This window comes from Pseudopipra pipra, chromosome W, assembly GCF_036250125.1.
Source record: "Pseudopipra pipra isolate bDixPip1 chromosome W, bDixPip1.hap1, whole genome shotgun sequence".
Taxonomy (NCBI): domain Eukaryota; kingdom Metazoa; phylum Chordata; class Aves; order Passeriformes; family Pipridae; genus Pseudopipra; species Pseudopipra pipra.
In genome coordinates this window covers 38,198,553-38,214,072 of record NC_087580.1, presented here as the reverse complement: position 1 = coordinate 38,214,072, position 15,520 = coordinate 38,198,553, and the positions used below count along the sequence as shown (strand labels likewise).

Here is a 15,520-nt window from a genome sequence, read left to right as displayed (position 1 = left end):
AGGAAAGTTCAACTTGCCTTCCTGGAGGCATCTCCTAAAGCTGGCACATCCCACAGCTTCTAGGATCTTTCAGCAGGACTCTCCCAGTTGCTGCAGTGCAGGGGAAGTGGCCATATGGCAGAGCAGGGCAGGAGCTGCAGGCAGCAAGGGCAGAGAGGAGAAGGGAGCAGGAGGTTCAAGGGATCCTGGGCTGGGAGGACAGGGCAGAGCTGCTCAGGGGAGGAACCTTGCCAGCCCTTTGCCAGGGTCAGGCTGTGGCTGCAGAGCAGTGCAGGTGAGTTCCTGCAAGTGCCTCTGCCAGCTGCCAAATGGCAGCAGTGGCAGGAGCTGTCAGGATGGCTCTGCTGGATTTCCTGGAGTGCAGCAGGAGAAGCTGCTGCAGAGCAGGACTTGCTGCTGCCCCATCAGAGGCCCAGGGCCAGAAGGTTCCCTGTGGCAGGGCTGGCTGTGGGGTGGGAAGGTGGGGGTGCAGCCAGGGGTGCCCAGGGCTGTGGTGCAGAGCAGGGTCCTGCCCCCAGGGCTCTGTGTGCTGGGGCAGGGACTCTGCTGCCTGCCAGGGTCAGCTCTCAGCCCGGCCAAGGAGCTGCCATGGGGCTGGGGGAGAAGGGGTGGGTGGAAGGAGTGACCCCTCAGGGCAGGGCAGGGTAGGGGCCTTCAGCTGAAGGGTCAGGGATCTTCCCAGCTTCAGCTCCACCTCCTCCATTTCCAGGGGCCCTTCTCAGGAAGCACATCCCCCCAGAACACCTCCCCCTTCCCAGCCACCTCAGGCTGTCTGGGATCTGCTCTGCAGCCCCTGCCCAGGCAGAGCTGCCCCTGGGCACTGGGCTGGGGATGGCTCTGGCAGCACTGGCAGGGAGCTGAGCTGGGCACAGGCAGGGGCTGCTGGCAGGAACAGCTCCTCACCCAGAGACAGGCAGGCAGGGAGAGGCAGCTGCTGCCACAAGGGCTGGGCAGGGGGATGGGGGCCCCTCCCTGCTGTCCCTGTGGCACAGACCCCTTCCCTGAGCAGCTCCTGCCTGGGCTCCTTTCCCAGCCTAAGCAGAGCCTGTGCCCTCAGGCCCACGGGGGCTGGGCTGTGCATTGCCCTGCAGCAGCCAGAGCCCAGGCAAGGACAGGGCCCTGATTTCCAGCTGTCTCTCTGTGTCCCTCCTCCCTTGGCAGCAGCATTGTGGCATTTCACTGCCATCCCCTGCTGCCTGGGCTCTCCTTGTTCTCACCAGTGGGTTTTCTGAGCCACTGTGGGGTTTGGGGTGGGGGGGGGGGGGGCAGATTCCTGTCCAGACATAAACCCTTTGGGTGCTGCTTTGGGAATGTGTCTGTGGGAGCCAAGTGCCCAAGTGCCCTCCAGGCACCTTCAGGGTCTTCAGCCGTTTGCCTGGGTGTCCTGCAGGGCTGCAGCTGCCCTCCAGAAGGGCACAGCTCTGCCATAGGATCTCTGTGCTGCACAGGATCCCCATGGAGAAAACTCCTCAGTGCTAAATCCATAGAAATGCTCTGGGCAGCTGTACTTGGGAGCTGCAATGATCCCTCTGTGTGTGGCAGTCTGGGAGGAGAAAGATGAGATCCTAATCAGGCATCCTGAGTAAAGGCAAGGATTCTTTCAATCTGCTCTTTGAACCAGGAATCCTCTGCTCCCAGAAGTGCCTTGTTTCTTTTTTAAGGGAATTCCTAAGGGCCATCTCCCCATCTCCCTTCAGCTCCAAGCTGCCAGCCAGGGTCAGCTGTGAACAGGAAAGATGGCCAGCTCTTGTCTCTGCACCAAGAGACCATCCCTTTGCCTCTCAGGACTCACAAAATTTCCCTTGGAGCACATCAGAAATGTCAGAGATTTCAACCATCCAAACTCCTGGCAAGAGGAACTGGAACAAAATCAAGTCCCTCAAATCCCCTCCCTCTGTTCTGCCCTTGGGCAAACTGTGACCAGCAGTTCTGGAACCACTTTGATACATCACAAGTGCATTTAATTGGAGGTCACCCTGTGCTTCAAGTTGCCTCTCACTGCACAGCAAGAAGGATTCCTCGGTAGCCCAGTCCCTGTTCTCAGTGTCCCCTTCAGCCAGCAAAACCTAGAGCTCAGGAGAGGGATGCAGAGAGATCTTCCTGAAAAGAGGCCCTGAATGTTGAATTGCTATGAGACATGCAAGATGTTTTGCTAATTGAACCTGACGTAATTCTGTTCTGCCTTTTTTTCTCCTCAACAGTAAACCATACCCTGAGGCAGCAAATGCCCAACAGCAGCTCCATGCCCCAGTTCCTCCTCCTGGCATTGGCAGACAGGCGGGAGCTGCAGCTCCTGCACTTCTGGCTCTTCCTGGCCATCTCCCTGGCTGCCCTCCTGGCCAACGGCCTCATCCTCAGCGCCCTAGCCTGCGACCACCACCTGCACACCCCCATGGGCTTCTTCCTGCTCAACCTCTCCCTCACAGACCTGGGCTGCATCTGCACCACTGTCCCCAAAGCCATGCACAATTCCCTCTGGGACACCACAACCATCTCCTACACAGGATGTGCTGCACAGCTCTTTTTCTTTCAATTCTTCATCACAGCAGAATTTTCCCTCCTCACCATCATGTGCTACGACCGCTACGTTGCCATCTGCAAACCCCTGCACTACGGGACCCTCCTGGGCAGCAGAGCTTGTACCCACATGGCAGCAGCTGCCTGGGCCACTGCATTTCTCTATTCTCTGCTGCACACAGCCAATACATTTTCCCTGCCCCTGTGCCAGGGCAATGCCCTGGGCCAGTTCTTTTGTGAAGTGCCTCAGATCCTCAAGCTCTCCTGCTCAAGCACATACCTGAGGGAAATTGGGCTTCTTGCTTTTAGTGCTTTTCCTTTTTGGGGATGTTTTGTTTTCATTGTTTTCTCCTATGTGCAGATCTTCAGGGCTGTGCTGAGGATTCCCTCTCATGAGGGACGGTACAAAGCCTTTTCCACGTGCCTCCCTCACCTGGCCGTGCTCTCCCTATTTCTTAGCACTGGCATGTTTTCCCACCTGAGGCCCCCATCCATCTCATCCCCATCTCTGGACCTCGTGGTGGCAGTTCTGTACTCAGTGGTGCCTCCAGCACTGAACCCCCTCATCTACAGCCTCAGGAACCAGGAGCTCAAGGATGCCCTGAGGAAGATGATGATTGGATGCTTTTCAGAAGCAGAAAGCTGCCTGTTTTCTTCTGTAAATCATTCCTAACATTACTTGCTACATGCCAACCCCCTCTTCTCAGGATTTTGGAGGGGCTAAGAATGTTTTCTTTGGTATTTTGACTTTTTATGATGTAGAGCACAATAAAATTTTGTTCTCGATCCAGCTTCTAATTCACTGTCTTCTTCCTGAATTTGACCCTGCCCCAGTGTAAATGAGAAATCCTCTCTTCATATTAAAACAAATGAAAGGACACAGTGGAAACCTGGTGTTTTTGAGACGGTTCTTCAGATACCTTATAAAATGTCAGGGCAGTGCCCGTGTGCAGGGGGGTTGGGGAAAAGGAGATCAGAACAGCAGCAGTGCAAGGGAGCACCAGCACTTGATCCTTCCCAATTCAACACTCTCCTTCTGTGCCTTTGGGGAAGGTCCCTGAGTGCTCTGGCTGGTTGGTCACTGTTGTGCTTGGTGTCAGTGCTGTGACCACGGGCAGGGACAGGCCCTGGGCACTGCTGGGACAGAGCTGGGCTCAAGGACAGTAGAATCCTGCCCAGGCTGGAGTCACCCAGAGATAAAGTACCACGTGTCTGGTGTAATCCATGAGAGCACAGGGCACACAGCAGGAACAGGGACAGGAGTCTGAGGAGTGATTCATCTCCCCCTCAGTGAACTTGCACAGGTTGACCAAGAGCAGCCCCCAAAGCCATGTCCCAGCTCTGGAACAAGGCAGGGCCCCTCTGAGCCCCCTCCATGGCCACACAGGAGCGTCTGTGGGAGGTGGTCAGTGGCAGGGAGCACCATCAGCTGGCTCTGCCTCCCAGCTTGAGCAGCACAGCCCAACAGAGTCCCCCATGCCCCTGTGCTCTGCAGAGCAGCCCCCCCATCTCAGGGGCTGTGGGGAGCATGGGCAGGGGGTGCAGGAAGGGCTGCTCAGGCCAGCACAGACATGTTCCCCTGAAAGGGGAAAGGCTCTGTGGGGAGATGGGATGTGCCAGGAGAAGAGCAGGACACCCTGTGTGAGCAGAGGGGCCATGGGAAGAGGCTGCCCTGTCCCTGGGGAAAAGAGGGGGCAAAGCAAAAGGTGGGAAACTCTCTGATCTCAGTTGTGCTGCCCAAGAACACGCTGACTCCAGAGCTGTCCAAGCGGGGCAGAGCCGGCGACTCCGGTCCGTGCGGCGGCGGGGGGGAGGCAGCGGCTCTGCTTGATTCCATGGAGTTCTGGGGAGGCACAGTGGCCCCTTGGTTCCAGGAGGGTCTGAGATGTCTCAGGGTTCCTTTTGTTCCAGAAGGCCCTGCAGTGTCACATCGGCCCATTGAGTCCATGTGGTTCCCCAGTGTCACAATGGCCTCTTGATTCCATGAAATTCCACTGTGGCCCAGGGTTTCCTTGTTTCCAAGAGGCCCTGCAGTGCCACAATGGCCTCCTGATTCCATGGGTTTCTGCAGTGTCAAAATGGCCCCTTTATTTCAGGAGGTTGCCCACTGTCCCTGGGTTCCTTTGGCTCCATGGGGCCCTGGACCGTCCCAGTGGCCTCTTGATTCCATGGCTTTCCCCAGTGTCACAATGGCCCCATAATTCCATGAGGTTCTGCAGTTTCACAGTGGCTCCTTGATTCCATGAGGTTGCACCGTGTTATCACAAAGCTGAGCCCATCTTGATGAAAGTTCTGAGGAGGTTAAGAGGAACTGGGACAAAAGGGAAGGAAAACTGGGGAAGGAAAGAGGGGCTTGATCAACAGAGAGGAAGGATTTTGATGAGGTAAAACCAGGTTCAGGGAATTCAGAGGGTGCTGAAACACTGACTGTGCAAACATTCCTGGTAGGCCATTACTCTCTTTGTAACCTGAAGCCCCAACACCACCTAAAAGTGCTGCCCCTCCCATGGAAAGGAATCCACTGCTCTAATTCCAAGCCAGAAAAAGCCCAATCCCAGAACTCCAGACTCTTATTTGTACTCCAGTGCCCACCCCAATCCCAAACCTGTAGTACCAGTATGAAAAGCCAAGCTTTAATCCTGACCCAGCCCAAAAAGCTCTTCCCCTAATCATGAACTGCCAGCAGAACAACAAACCTCCCAAAGTTCTGCCTAATCCCCACCCTGAGCTCCAAACCCCAAGCCCTGACCATTAAGCACCTCCACAGCCCTTGGGAGCAGGGCAAGGACCTGGAGGGCCCAGAGCAGGCCCAGGGGGTTGGCAGAGGAATGGGAGGTGACCTGGATCTGCTCAGCTCTGCAGTGACCCCCAGGAGAAGGGCCTGGGCTCTGGCAGGGATGTCCTGTGGCACAGGGGCTCAGGATCTAGGTTAATAAGGCCAACTGCACATGGGGCTGCTTTGGGGGCAGTGTGGACACCCAGACAAGGGAGTTGTCACCCCCCTGGACTCAGCTCTGGAGTTGCCAAATCTGGACTGGTCTGTCTGGGTGTGAGGTTCCCCATTCTAGAGGAATGAGGAAGAACTGGAAAGGTTCTAGAGCAGATCTGAAAGGATCAAGCTTTTCTTGGTGCTCGAAAGAAAAAGAAACCTGTAAAGTGCAGCTTGGAAGGTTCAGACTGAAGGTGGGGAAAAAGGAATGTTACTCGAAGGGGAACCTTATGGTTCCAGAGGTCACTAAGAGGATGATGGCATGGCTTTGTGTTCCAGGGAACAGCCAGAGCTGGTGCAGAGACATCAGGGAGGGTCTGGAAATGCTGCTGGGAGGGGGTGGGAAAGCAGGAGGGGTGTGTGCAGCCTGCAAGGCCAGAGCAGCAGCAGGGCCAGGGCAGGACAGCCTGCAGGAGAGATGGCCAAGGGCTCTGGCAGGGCTGCAAGGCCCAAAGGCACCCAGGCCTTTGTCCCCTTGCCTCTGGCAGCTGCCTCTGCCACTCAGGCCACCACAAGCAACTTTCCTGGCAGGTTCTGCACTTGGTTTCTGCCTCGCCCCTCCCTCAGGAGCCTGGCAGGGGCTGCCCAGTTTTGGGCCTTGGTTGTTCCTCCCCCTCCCATCCCAGTGCCCCCCAAACAGCCCTGAGCCAGCCGGGAGGGACAGGATCTGCTGGGCCAGGGCCTGGGGCTCAGGCCTTGGCCTTTGTGCTCCACAAAACCAAGGCAGGCTTTGCTCAGCATTGCAGGGGCCTGCCCAGAGCCTTTGTCTGCCTGCACTCCTGGCCTCCAAGGAGCTGCTCCAAGGAGTCCCTGGGGAGGCTTTGGCAGTGCCTGCCCTCAGTGGGGCCCAGCAATGCTTCAAGGCACTTGGACTTTGGCTTCTGACTTCTTCAATCTTCTCTCAGCACCTCAGGATCATGGGCTGGGCTGCAAACACACCATGGGGCTCATTAAATTCCAGAAATCCCTCAGGATCTCTTTGTCTTCCTTTAATTGTCTTCAAGGCAATTTCAAAACAAGTCTTCAAAATTTGTACTTTTTTTTTTTAATTCAATGATGGATATTTTTTAGTTCAGAGAAGAGGTGATAGAGGTGTTCTCCAAGTGATCTTGATGCTGAGTGTCTCCTCAGGACATCCACACTGACCCTGTCTGATCAACCTTGCTCCTCACCCCCCAACCTCAGCAGTTCTGCCATGGCCCATCTTGAACTGACAGCTGATGCAACTCCAAACACACTGTGGGACCCATTAAAACATTGAAAAACAAATTATTTTTCTTTCTTCAATTGTCTTCAAGATATCAACAACTAATTGGAGTTGTTTTGTAGTTTAGCTAAGGAGGAAGATTTTAAAGTGGACGACAAAAAAAATATATATTTTTTGATGAAAGGGAATGATTTCCACAGAGCCTTGGGATGCAAGAGGGTCAAGAGCAAAGGATTTAGATCCAAAGACAAGGGGGCAAAAGACATTAGTAGCACTTAATCATTGCCCAGTTTAACAGTTATCAGGTGATTCAATAGCATGTGCTATAAATTTAACAGTGACTGAATTATAGATTCACAATAACAACCTTCACACCACAGTCAATTCACACCCACACCCAGGCAGAGATGTGTGGACACATCAATAGCTGGGTGTGGAAAGGTCCCTCTCCCAAATTCTCCTTGTTGTCAGGGAAACACTCCCACAAATCCCTTTGTGTTTGCCAACAGACAAGGGTCACAGCTGGAGGAGTGTTTGTTGAGGGGGATCAGAATTGTCCTGGGCATCAGGGAGGGTCTTTGGAGTGTTGCAAACTGGAGGGTTCCCGAGCTGGGAGAGGCTGCCAGAGGGTCCCACTGAGAGGGAGGTGCTGGGGAGCTGCCAGGGCCTCCCTCAGCCCTGCTGGTTGTGGTCTCCCAAGGGGACTGGCTTTAGTTATCTGCTGAATTTCCATCCTGGTGTCAGGAATGACTGGAGTTTCCAAAATATTTGAGAATTGCATCCAGACTGTTCCATTTGGGCTGTAATTCTGCAGGGAATGTTCCAAGGCTTTCATGGGATGACTGATTATCCTGTGTTCCCCAACTGTTCCACCTGGGATTGTTCACACCTTTATCATCCAGGAGCACCTGGTCCAGTCCAGGGACACTTTCCCATCCCTGTGTCCCTGTGGCCGCTGAGGCGGCAGCGCAGGCCCGAGGCGGTGCCGGGTCCCGGTGCAGCCGGGGCAGAGCGGCGGCTGCGCGAGTGGCAACCCCGGCGGTGAGTGCGGCAGCCCCGTGGGAGCGGCGGCTCCGGGCACAGACGCCGGCGGCAGCCGCTGTGGCTCGTGGAACCGAGTGGCCATTGGGACACTGCAGGGCCTCCTGGAGTCCAGGGGCCGGTGGGACACTGGGGAGCCTCTTGGAGCCAAGGGAACCCTGGGATGTTTTGGAACATCCTGGAATCAAGGGGCCATTGTGACACTGCTGGGCCTCATGAAACTAAAGGAACCTTGACAGTATTTGGTACCTCGTGGAATCAAGGGGCCCTTTCTGGCAGGATGCTCTGATAATACCTAAACAATGGTCAGAGAATGAAAACAATACACACTCTCTGTGATGAGTTACTGCTGCTGTCAAGGTGCTGTTTTTAATGCTGAATTATGCTAAACCCAAAATGTTTCATGAAACTTCAAACACACATCCTGCTTTTTGAAGCAAGATTTGACAGAGAAGCTGCTCCCTGGCCTGCAAATATGTCTGGCAGTCAAACCCTTGATAACTATAAAAGCCCCGTCATGGGACAGATTCTTCCACAGACTTCCTTGAAGTGTGTGGAGCTTCTGCCATGAAGCAGGGACAGCTCTTCATGGTCGCTGCCCAGGGGTTAAGTGAAAGAGAGAGAACTACTCCGTCCTTGTGTGATGAGTTACCTCAATCTCTGCTTCAGGATTGTTTCTTTTTGCTGGCTTTGATCCAATTGCTTTAATAGAATGACTTTGATAGACTCCAGTGTCCTATCTTACACTATACTACTAGGGGGTTTTGGCTTTTATGCTGTGCAGGAAATAATTCTGTTTAAGATCTTTCATCTGTTCACTTGTCTGATCAATTTTTTGTTCATTTGTCATAATAAATAAATTAATTTTATTGAAATATTTCTGATTTGCCATCACTAAAACCTGCAGGACAAAGTGATTGAATCACATTTCTAAAATTCCTTCAGTCTAAACCAAAATCTGAGCCTGAGATTGGATCCAGCCAGAGCCAGGCTCCTCTCTGAGAAGGAATTTGGAAAGCAAGGGGGTCCTTTGTGCCCCTCGTAGCTCAACGAGACGGCTTCTGCCATCAACTTTGTCTAAGCCTTCCACCCCCCCCAGCCCCAAACCCTGACACATGGGCATGTCTTGTGCATGCAGTGCAAACATGGGCTCCTGAGCTGGTCATTTGATGTCCCTCCTTGGAGGGAAGAACAAGCCCAATGGCCTGGGGTGAGAGGCCAGTGCTGGGAGCGGTGCTGGCTGTGCCAGGGCACTGCTGGGTGCCCCCACCCTGAGCACTCCCACCCTTGTGCTGGTCACTGCTGGTTTCCTCTGCAGGGCGTTGTGTTGGGCACATCCTGGAGGGCAAAGTGGAAAGCAGATTGAAGCTTTGAGGCCCTGGCCTGAGGAGATGCCCCTGCAGGATGGCAGTGCTGCTGCAGAGGTCAGCTCTGTGCCAGCAGTGCCCGTGGCTGTCCCTGCCTGCAGTCCCTGGACAGTCCTGCAGCAGGGCTGGGACCGACTGCCAGAGCACTGAGGCATCCAACAACACAGGGCTCTGAAGGACAGTGTGGAAGGGAAGGGAGAGGAGGCCATGGAGGAGAAGGGCTGCTGCTCCCTGGCAGTGCTGCTCTGCTGGGACTGTTTTCTGGCCCAGCTCTGCACAGAGGCCCCGACCCTGCAGCTGCAGAGAAGTCAGAGAGGAAAGATGTCAGGCAAACAAGCCAATGCAGAGTTCTTTATTTGGCTTAAGCACACAGCAAGTACAATTGCCAATTTGTACAGCCTGTGGGCCAGGCTAAAAAGGCAAACACAGAATTGAAAATGGTGTTTATACATATATACTTTTATATATATATCTTTATATATCTCTTTATATATATAAAGATTTTTTATGTGAACAAATTCTCACAAAATAACACCCCTACCAGGAGTAAAAAATAGAGGAAATATGGTGGGCCTTTAATGAAGTACATAAAAGGATTGGCCTTTAATGAGACAGATAACATGCAGAAGAAGGAGAGTTTGTTGCTTCTGAAAAACACCCAGTTATCAGTTTCCTTATGGCATCCTTGAGCTCCTGGTTCCTCAGGCTGTAGATGAGGGGGTTCAGTGATGGAGGCACCACTGAGTACAGAACTGACACCACCAGATCCGGGGATGGTGAGGAGTTGGAGGGGGGCTTCAGGTAGGCAAATGTGCCAGTGCTGAGGAACAGGGAGACCACGGCCAGGTGAGGGAGGCACGTGGAAAAGGCTTTGTGCCGTCCCTGCTGAGAGGGGATCCTCAGCACAGCCCTGAAGATCTGCACATAGGAGAAAACAATGAAAACAAAAAAAACAAAAAAAAAAGAAACACTAACCCCAATGAGCCCAATTTCCCTGAGGTAGCCTGAGTGTGAGCAGGAGAGCTTGAGGATGTGTGGGATTTCACAGAAGAACTGGCCCAGGGCATTGCCCTGGCACAGGGGCAGAGAAAATGTATTGGCTGTGTGCAGCAGAGCATTGAGAAAGCCAGTGGCCCAGGCAGCTGCTGCCATGTGGGCACAAGCTCTGCTGCCCAGGAGGGTCCCGTAGTGCAGGGGTTTGCAGATGGCAATGTAGCGGTCATAGCACATGATGGTGAGGAGGAAATACTCTACTGACATGAAAAAGAAAAGTAAAAAGAGCTGTGCAGCACATCCTGCATAGGAGATGGTTGTGGTGTCCCAGAGGGAATTGTGCATGGCTTTGGGGACAGTGGTGCAGATGGATCCCAGGTCTGTGAGGGAGAGGTTGAGCAGGAAGAAGCCCATGGGGGTGTGCAGGTGGTGGTCACAGGCTACGGCGCTGAGGATGAGGCCGTTGGCCAGGAGGGCAGCCAGGGAGATGGCCAGGAAGAGCCAGAAGTGCAGGAGCTGCAGCTCCCGCCTGTCTGTGAATGCCAGGAGGAGGAACTGGGCCATGGAGCTGCTGTTGGACATTTGCTGTTCATTAGTACAGGATCTGTTCAAAACAGGAGAAGACAGGGAAGAATTAGGAGATACCCCTCTCAGCAAAGATACTCCATCTTTCATAGTAATCCCCTCAAAATAATTGTGTTTCCCTTATGCTGGCTCAGAGTGGTGTGAGCCTCAAGAATTGTGCCCATGTGCTGCCAAGGGCTCAGCTTTGCTCTGCTGCAGTGGGAACATGGAGCTGGTTTGTGACAGCTCTCATGATCAAAGGGGTTTTAGATGTAACTTACCTTTAATGGAAAAGCTCCGTTTTTGACCCCCCTCATCACAAGAGTGCGGACTGCAGAACAGAGGCTTCTATTGTCCTTAGAATAATTCTTCTGTTAGATATGTTCCACCATTAAATCTGCAGACTGTTCTTTTTAGGAGTAAAAATTCTCATTTTTATTGCTAAAAATGAGAGGAGTCATTAGAAAAGACAAGTGGCAAAAGGGCTCAGCTCTCTGTGGTTTAAAGTAGATCCAGGAGAGCTGCGGAGTCCTTCAACCTGTTTCCTATCTGCCCTGCTCTTTCCCTTGTGCTGCATTCACTTTGATTTCACACAAATAAATATTAAAAACCACATCCACAAATGCGTGTGCAGTGATGAGAGCAGGACAATGTTGTTTCCAAGGGCAGCTCTGTGAAGTGTCCCCTGTGCCAGCCCAGAGGTGCAGCTGTGCTGGACAGAGGAGGACAGGAGCCCTCCTGCAGAGAAGCCAAGGGCTGGGACAGGAGAGTGCCCACCCCCAAGGGAAGGCTCAGCACTGCCCAGGATCCTGTGCTCATTTCTGACTCTGCCTGAAATATTCATTTCTGAGAGGAAAGACACCTCAGAACTAATTCTTTTCCTGTAGCCCCTGTCTTTTGTGAGCTTTGCAAACAATTCTCCATTCAATACGGTGTAGTGGTCTGGAGCTGTGAGCAGGTCTGACCCTGCAACAGCGAGACATGGAAAAGATCCTCCCTCAGCTGCCAGGTTTGCTCCTTGCCCACAGCCCTTCTGCCCCAGCCCTGGCAGCAGCTCCCCGGGCCGGCTGAGAGCTGCCCCTGGCAGGCAGCAGAGTCCCTGCCCAGCACAGCACCCTGGGCTGCAGAACCCTGCTCTGCCCCACAGCCCTGGGCACCCCTGACTGCACCCCCGGCTTCACAGCTCTTCCAAAGTGCCCCAAAACAGCCCCTGCTCCCCCATCCCATCAGTGGGGCTGGGCCAGCTTTAGGAGATGCCTCCAGGAGCTGCCCCTGCACTGCCCTGCAGCCACAGACTCACCATGTGCAGCCCTGCCAAGATTCCTCCTGCAGGGAGCTCTTAGCCCTCCTGCCAGTGCTGAGCCCCTTGAAGCTCTGTCTGTGCCCTGCTGGTGTCCCTGAGCTACCCTGGCAGTGCCCTCAGCCCTGCTGGGCTGTGCAGAGGAGCTGCTCACCAGCAGAGCTGTCTATCTGCAGCACTGCCCTGTGTGCCAGGAGCCTGGCCCAGCTCAGCAGCACAGCAACAGCCCCGAGGCATTTCATGACCCTCAGGGGGGTTTGGTGTTGTTTATGTGAGACTCAGTTCCTGAGAGGAAGTTCAAACTTTTCAAGAAGTCAAAATGAGATTGAAACACTGAAGTTTCTTGTAGTGCTAATAAGTCTCACTGAGGGACACAACTGAGAACGTGTCCCTGGGTTCCAGTTAGAGCAGAAAACTGCAGACAGTGATGGACAAGGATGGACAAGCAAGGGAAAGGTGGCTCTGATGCTGAATAAACTTTGACTTGTTTCCTTAATCCAGAGGACCAAGCCCTGAACCCCAGCCCCTGGGAAGGCAGATCCTGTCCCTGCCTCATTCCTAATGGCTCTTCCTGGGGCACTGGGATATGGGATGGGCAATGCCAAGGGCAGGACCATGGGGTGGCACCTGCCAGGCTGCTGAGCAGGGACAAGGAGGCCATGAGGCCCCAGGGCTGCAAGGGGCACTCCCCTCCTCCTGGCCTCAGGGGCACAGACAGCAGCCATGGCCAAAGGCCTGCAGAAGGTGGCTGTGTCAGGGCCTTTCAGCTTCTCCCCATCCCTGACTCCTCTCCAGCCCAGGCTGTCCTACGGTGTCCATGCCCTGCCCCTTTCCCTGCAGGCTGTCGTCATCCCCCCAGCTGCCCCACCTGGCTGGCACCTTCCTGCACTGACATCTCTGCGTCCTCCCTGGCTCTTCCTGCACACACAAAGCCTTGGGCTCATCCAGACTCCTTCTTGGTGACATATTGCACCACAACACTGACCTTGGAGGGAAAGTTCTGACTTCTTGTCACCAGTCTAGGCCACCCCAGCTGCCCTTGATGGCACTAGTTCTTTCTTAGGCTGTTTTCTGGCAGGAAGAAAAGCTCCACCAGCTCTCACACCCCCCTTCTAGACCTCTCAGGCTACTCCTCTACTGTCCTCAATTTTCACACCACTGACCCCTGAGTCCTCAGCCTCTCAAGTCATGTGCTTGAGGCCCCAAATTCCTTCCTGGGAGATCTCTGGGACCTCTCCAAGGTTTTGGAAGATGACAATAGAGTGCTCTTCTCCCAGGAAGCACAGAGGGACACTTTGTTTCAAGGGTTGTCTTGGCAGAATGAGGCACAATCTCTTTAAACTTTCTGGGACAAGGGAGCTCTGAGCTCTGGGTACAGAGGGAGGTCCAAGTACCAACCACTGGAGTGGGAGCTACAAATCATCAGGTCTGGTGTTCTTTGGAGGGCCAGACACTGGTGAGAGTGGGGTGTGTGTGTGTGCACATGGAAGGACTTGAAGGGCACAGTGAACTGTCTCAAAACACTGTCAAAGCAGGAAAATCCCATAAGGCACCACAACACATAAGCACTGGTGGCAAACAGGAAGGCATTTAATTCCAAGGCCTAAACAGAAATGAAGCTTTGGAAGTAGCCCCCAGGACAGAATTGCACTGTGCAGACTGTGGGAAAGAGCAGACAGCCCCAACAGGAAGCCAGGGCTGGTAAGGCAGGTCTGGGGAACCCATCCAGACAAAGATTCCCACCTGCAGACTGGAAGCACACCGGGCAAAACTCCCACCGTGGCAAGGTGTGGGAAAGGAAGCAAGTCCTTGTAGAAGTGCCAGCCCAAGCTGTGGGAACAGCATCTACCCCCCTGAATACCCGGGGCCTGGGCTGTATAAAAGTGATAGCCCAGAAGCACAACTTGGGGACCCTCCACCGAGCAGAGCAGGGTGAAGAAGGACCGGTGGGAGCCTCAGGGATCTCCATGGTGTGATACATTTACTTCATCTCTGTCTCTCTCTCACTGGCTTCTCACCACCCCTTTCTTTTCTCTCTTTCTATTTCTTTCTCTCTCTCTCCCCCCTATTTACTGTTAAATCAAACCTAGACTGCTGACTTTGGCACATGATTTCTTTTTCAGCCGAATTTGGGCAGAGGTGTCTCTTAATAATGGGAACCTGGCAGTATCCATGAGGTTTTACAGTGTGGGAATGGCCACTAGATTCCATGAGGTTCCACAGAGTCTCAGGGTCCATTTGGCTTCGTAAGGCTCTGCAGTGTGATAATGGACCCTTGATTCCATGAGTTTGCAAAATGTCTCAGGACTCCTTTGGTTCTAGGAGGCCCCACATGTCACAGTGGCCCCTTGGTTCCATGAGATTCCACAGTGTCCCAGGAATCCTTTGGTTCTGTGAGGCCTTACAATGTCACAATGGCCCATTGGTTCCATGAGGTTCCACAGTGCCAATAAGGGCCCTCAATTTCTTGAGGTCCAGTGTGACGTGGGTCCCTTTGTCTCCATGATGCTCTGCAGTGTCACAGTGGCCCCTTGATTCCATGAGGTTCTGAAAAGTCTCAGGGCTCTTTTGGTTCCATGAGGCCCTGGAGTTTCACAGTGGCCTAGTAATTCCATGTGGTTCCACATTGTCCCAGGGTTCCTTTGGTTCCATGAGGCCCTGCAGTGTCACAGTGGCTTTTGAGTCCCTGAGGTTCCTCAGTGTCACAATGGCCCCTGATTCTATGAGGTCCCAAAATGTCTCAGGGCTCCCTTGGTTCCATGAGGCCCTTCATGGCACAATGAACCCTTGGTTCCATGAGTTTCCACAGTGCCCCAGGATTCCTTTGATTTCATGAGGCCCTGGAGCGCCACAATAGCCCCTTGATTCCATGAGTTTCCACAGTCTCCCAGGGTTCCTTTGGTTCCATGAGGCCTTGCAGTGTCACAATGGCCTCTTAATTCCATGAGTTTTCACATTGTCACGATGCTCCCTTGATTCCATGAGATTCCACAGTGTCCCAGGGTTCTTTGACTCCAGAAGGCCCTACAGTGTCACAATGACCCCTTTACTCCAGGAGGTTCCACAGTGTCCTTGTTGGAACACACAGGGCTGCAATGTTGTCACCCCTGCAGAGCTGCCTCCAGCTCTGGGCTCCAGCACAGGAAGGACATGGACCTGCTGGAGTGAGTCCAGAGGAGACCATCAATGGGATCAGAGGGATGGAGCAGCTCTGCTGTGAGGAAAGGCTGAGAGAATTGGGATTGTTCCGGCTGGAGAACAAAAGGCTTTGGGGTGACCTAATTGTGGCCTTCCAGTGCTTCCCTTCAGGGAGCCAACCAGAAAGATGGAGAGAGACTATTTACAAGGGCCTGGAGTGACAGGACAAGGAGAATAGCTTCACACTGAGAAAGGGAAGGGCTAAATATTAGGGATATAAGGAAGAATTTGTGGACTGTGATGGTAGTGAGATCCTGGCACAGGTTGCTAAGAGAAGTTCTGGCTGCCCCATCCCTGGAAGTGTTCACGGCCAGGTTGGATGGGGCTCTGAGCTCTGAGTCTGG

At 53.6% G+C, this 15,520-nt stretch overlaps 2 protein-coding genes and 1 pseudogene across 2 annotated transcripts in view; 2 read left to right on the top strand and 1 right to left on the bottom strand.

Annotated features, from left to right (window-relative positions):
• Positions 1-15,520, bottom strand: part of LOC135405029 (zinc finger protein 271-like) — a 278,014-nt pseudogene that overhangs the window by 151,228 nt on the left and 111,266 nt on the right.
• LOC135404681 (zinc finger protein 501-like) overlaps positions 1-15,520 on the top strand; it is a 47,352-nt gene that overhangs the window by 15,421 nt on the left and 16,411 nt on the right. The gene's annotated exons all lie outside the window — the stretch shown is intronic.
• On the top strand, positions 2,225-3,341 carry LOC135405456 (olfactory receptor 14J1-like). The gene has a single exon (XM_064640154.1). It carries the CDS (start codon positions 2,225-2,227, stop codon positions 3,188-3,190), a length of 966 nt encoding a protein of 321 aa, XP_064496224.1. The 3' UTR covers positions 3,191-3,341.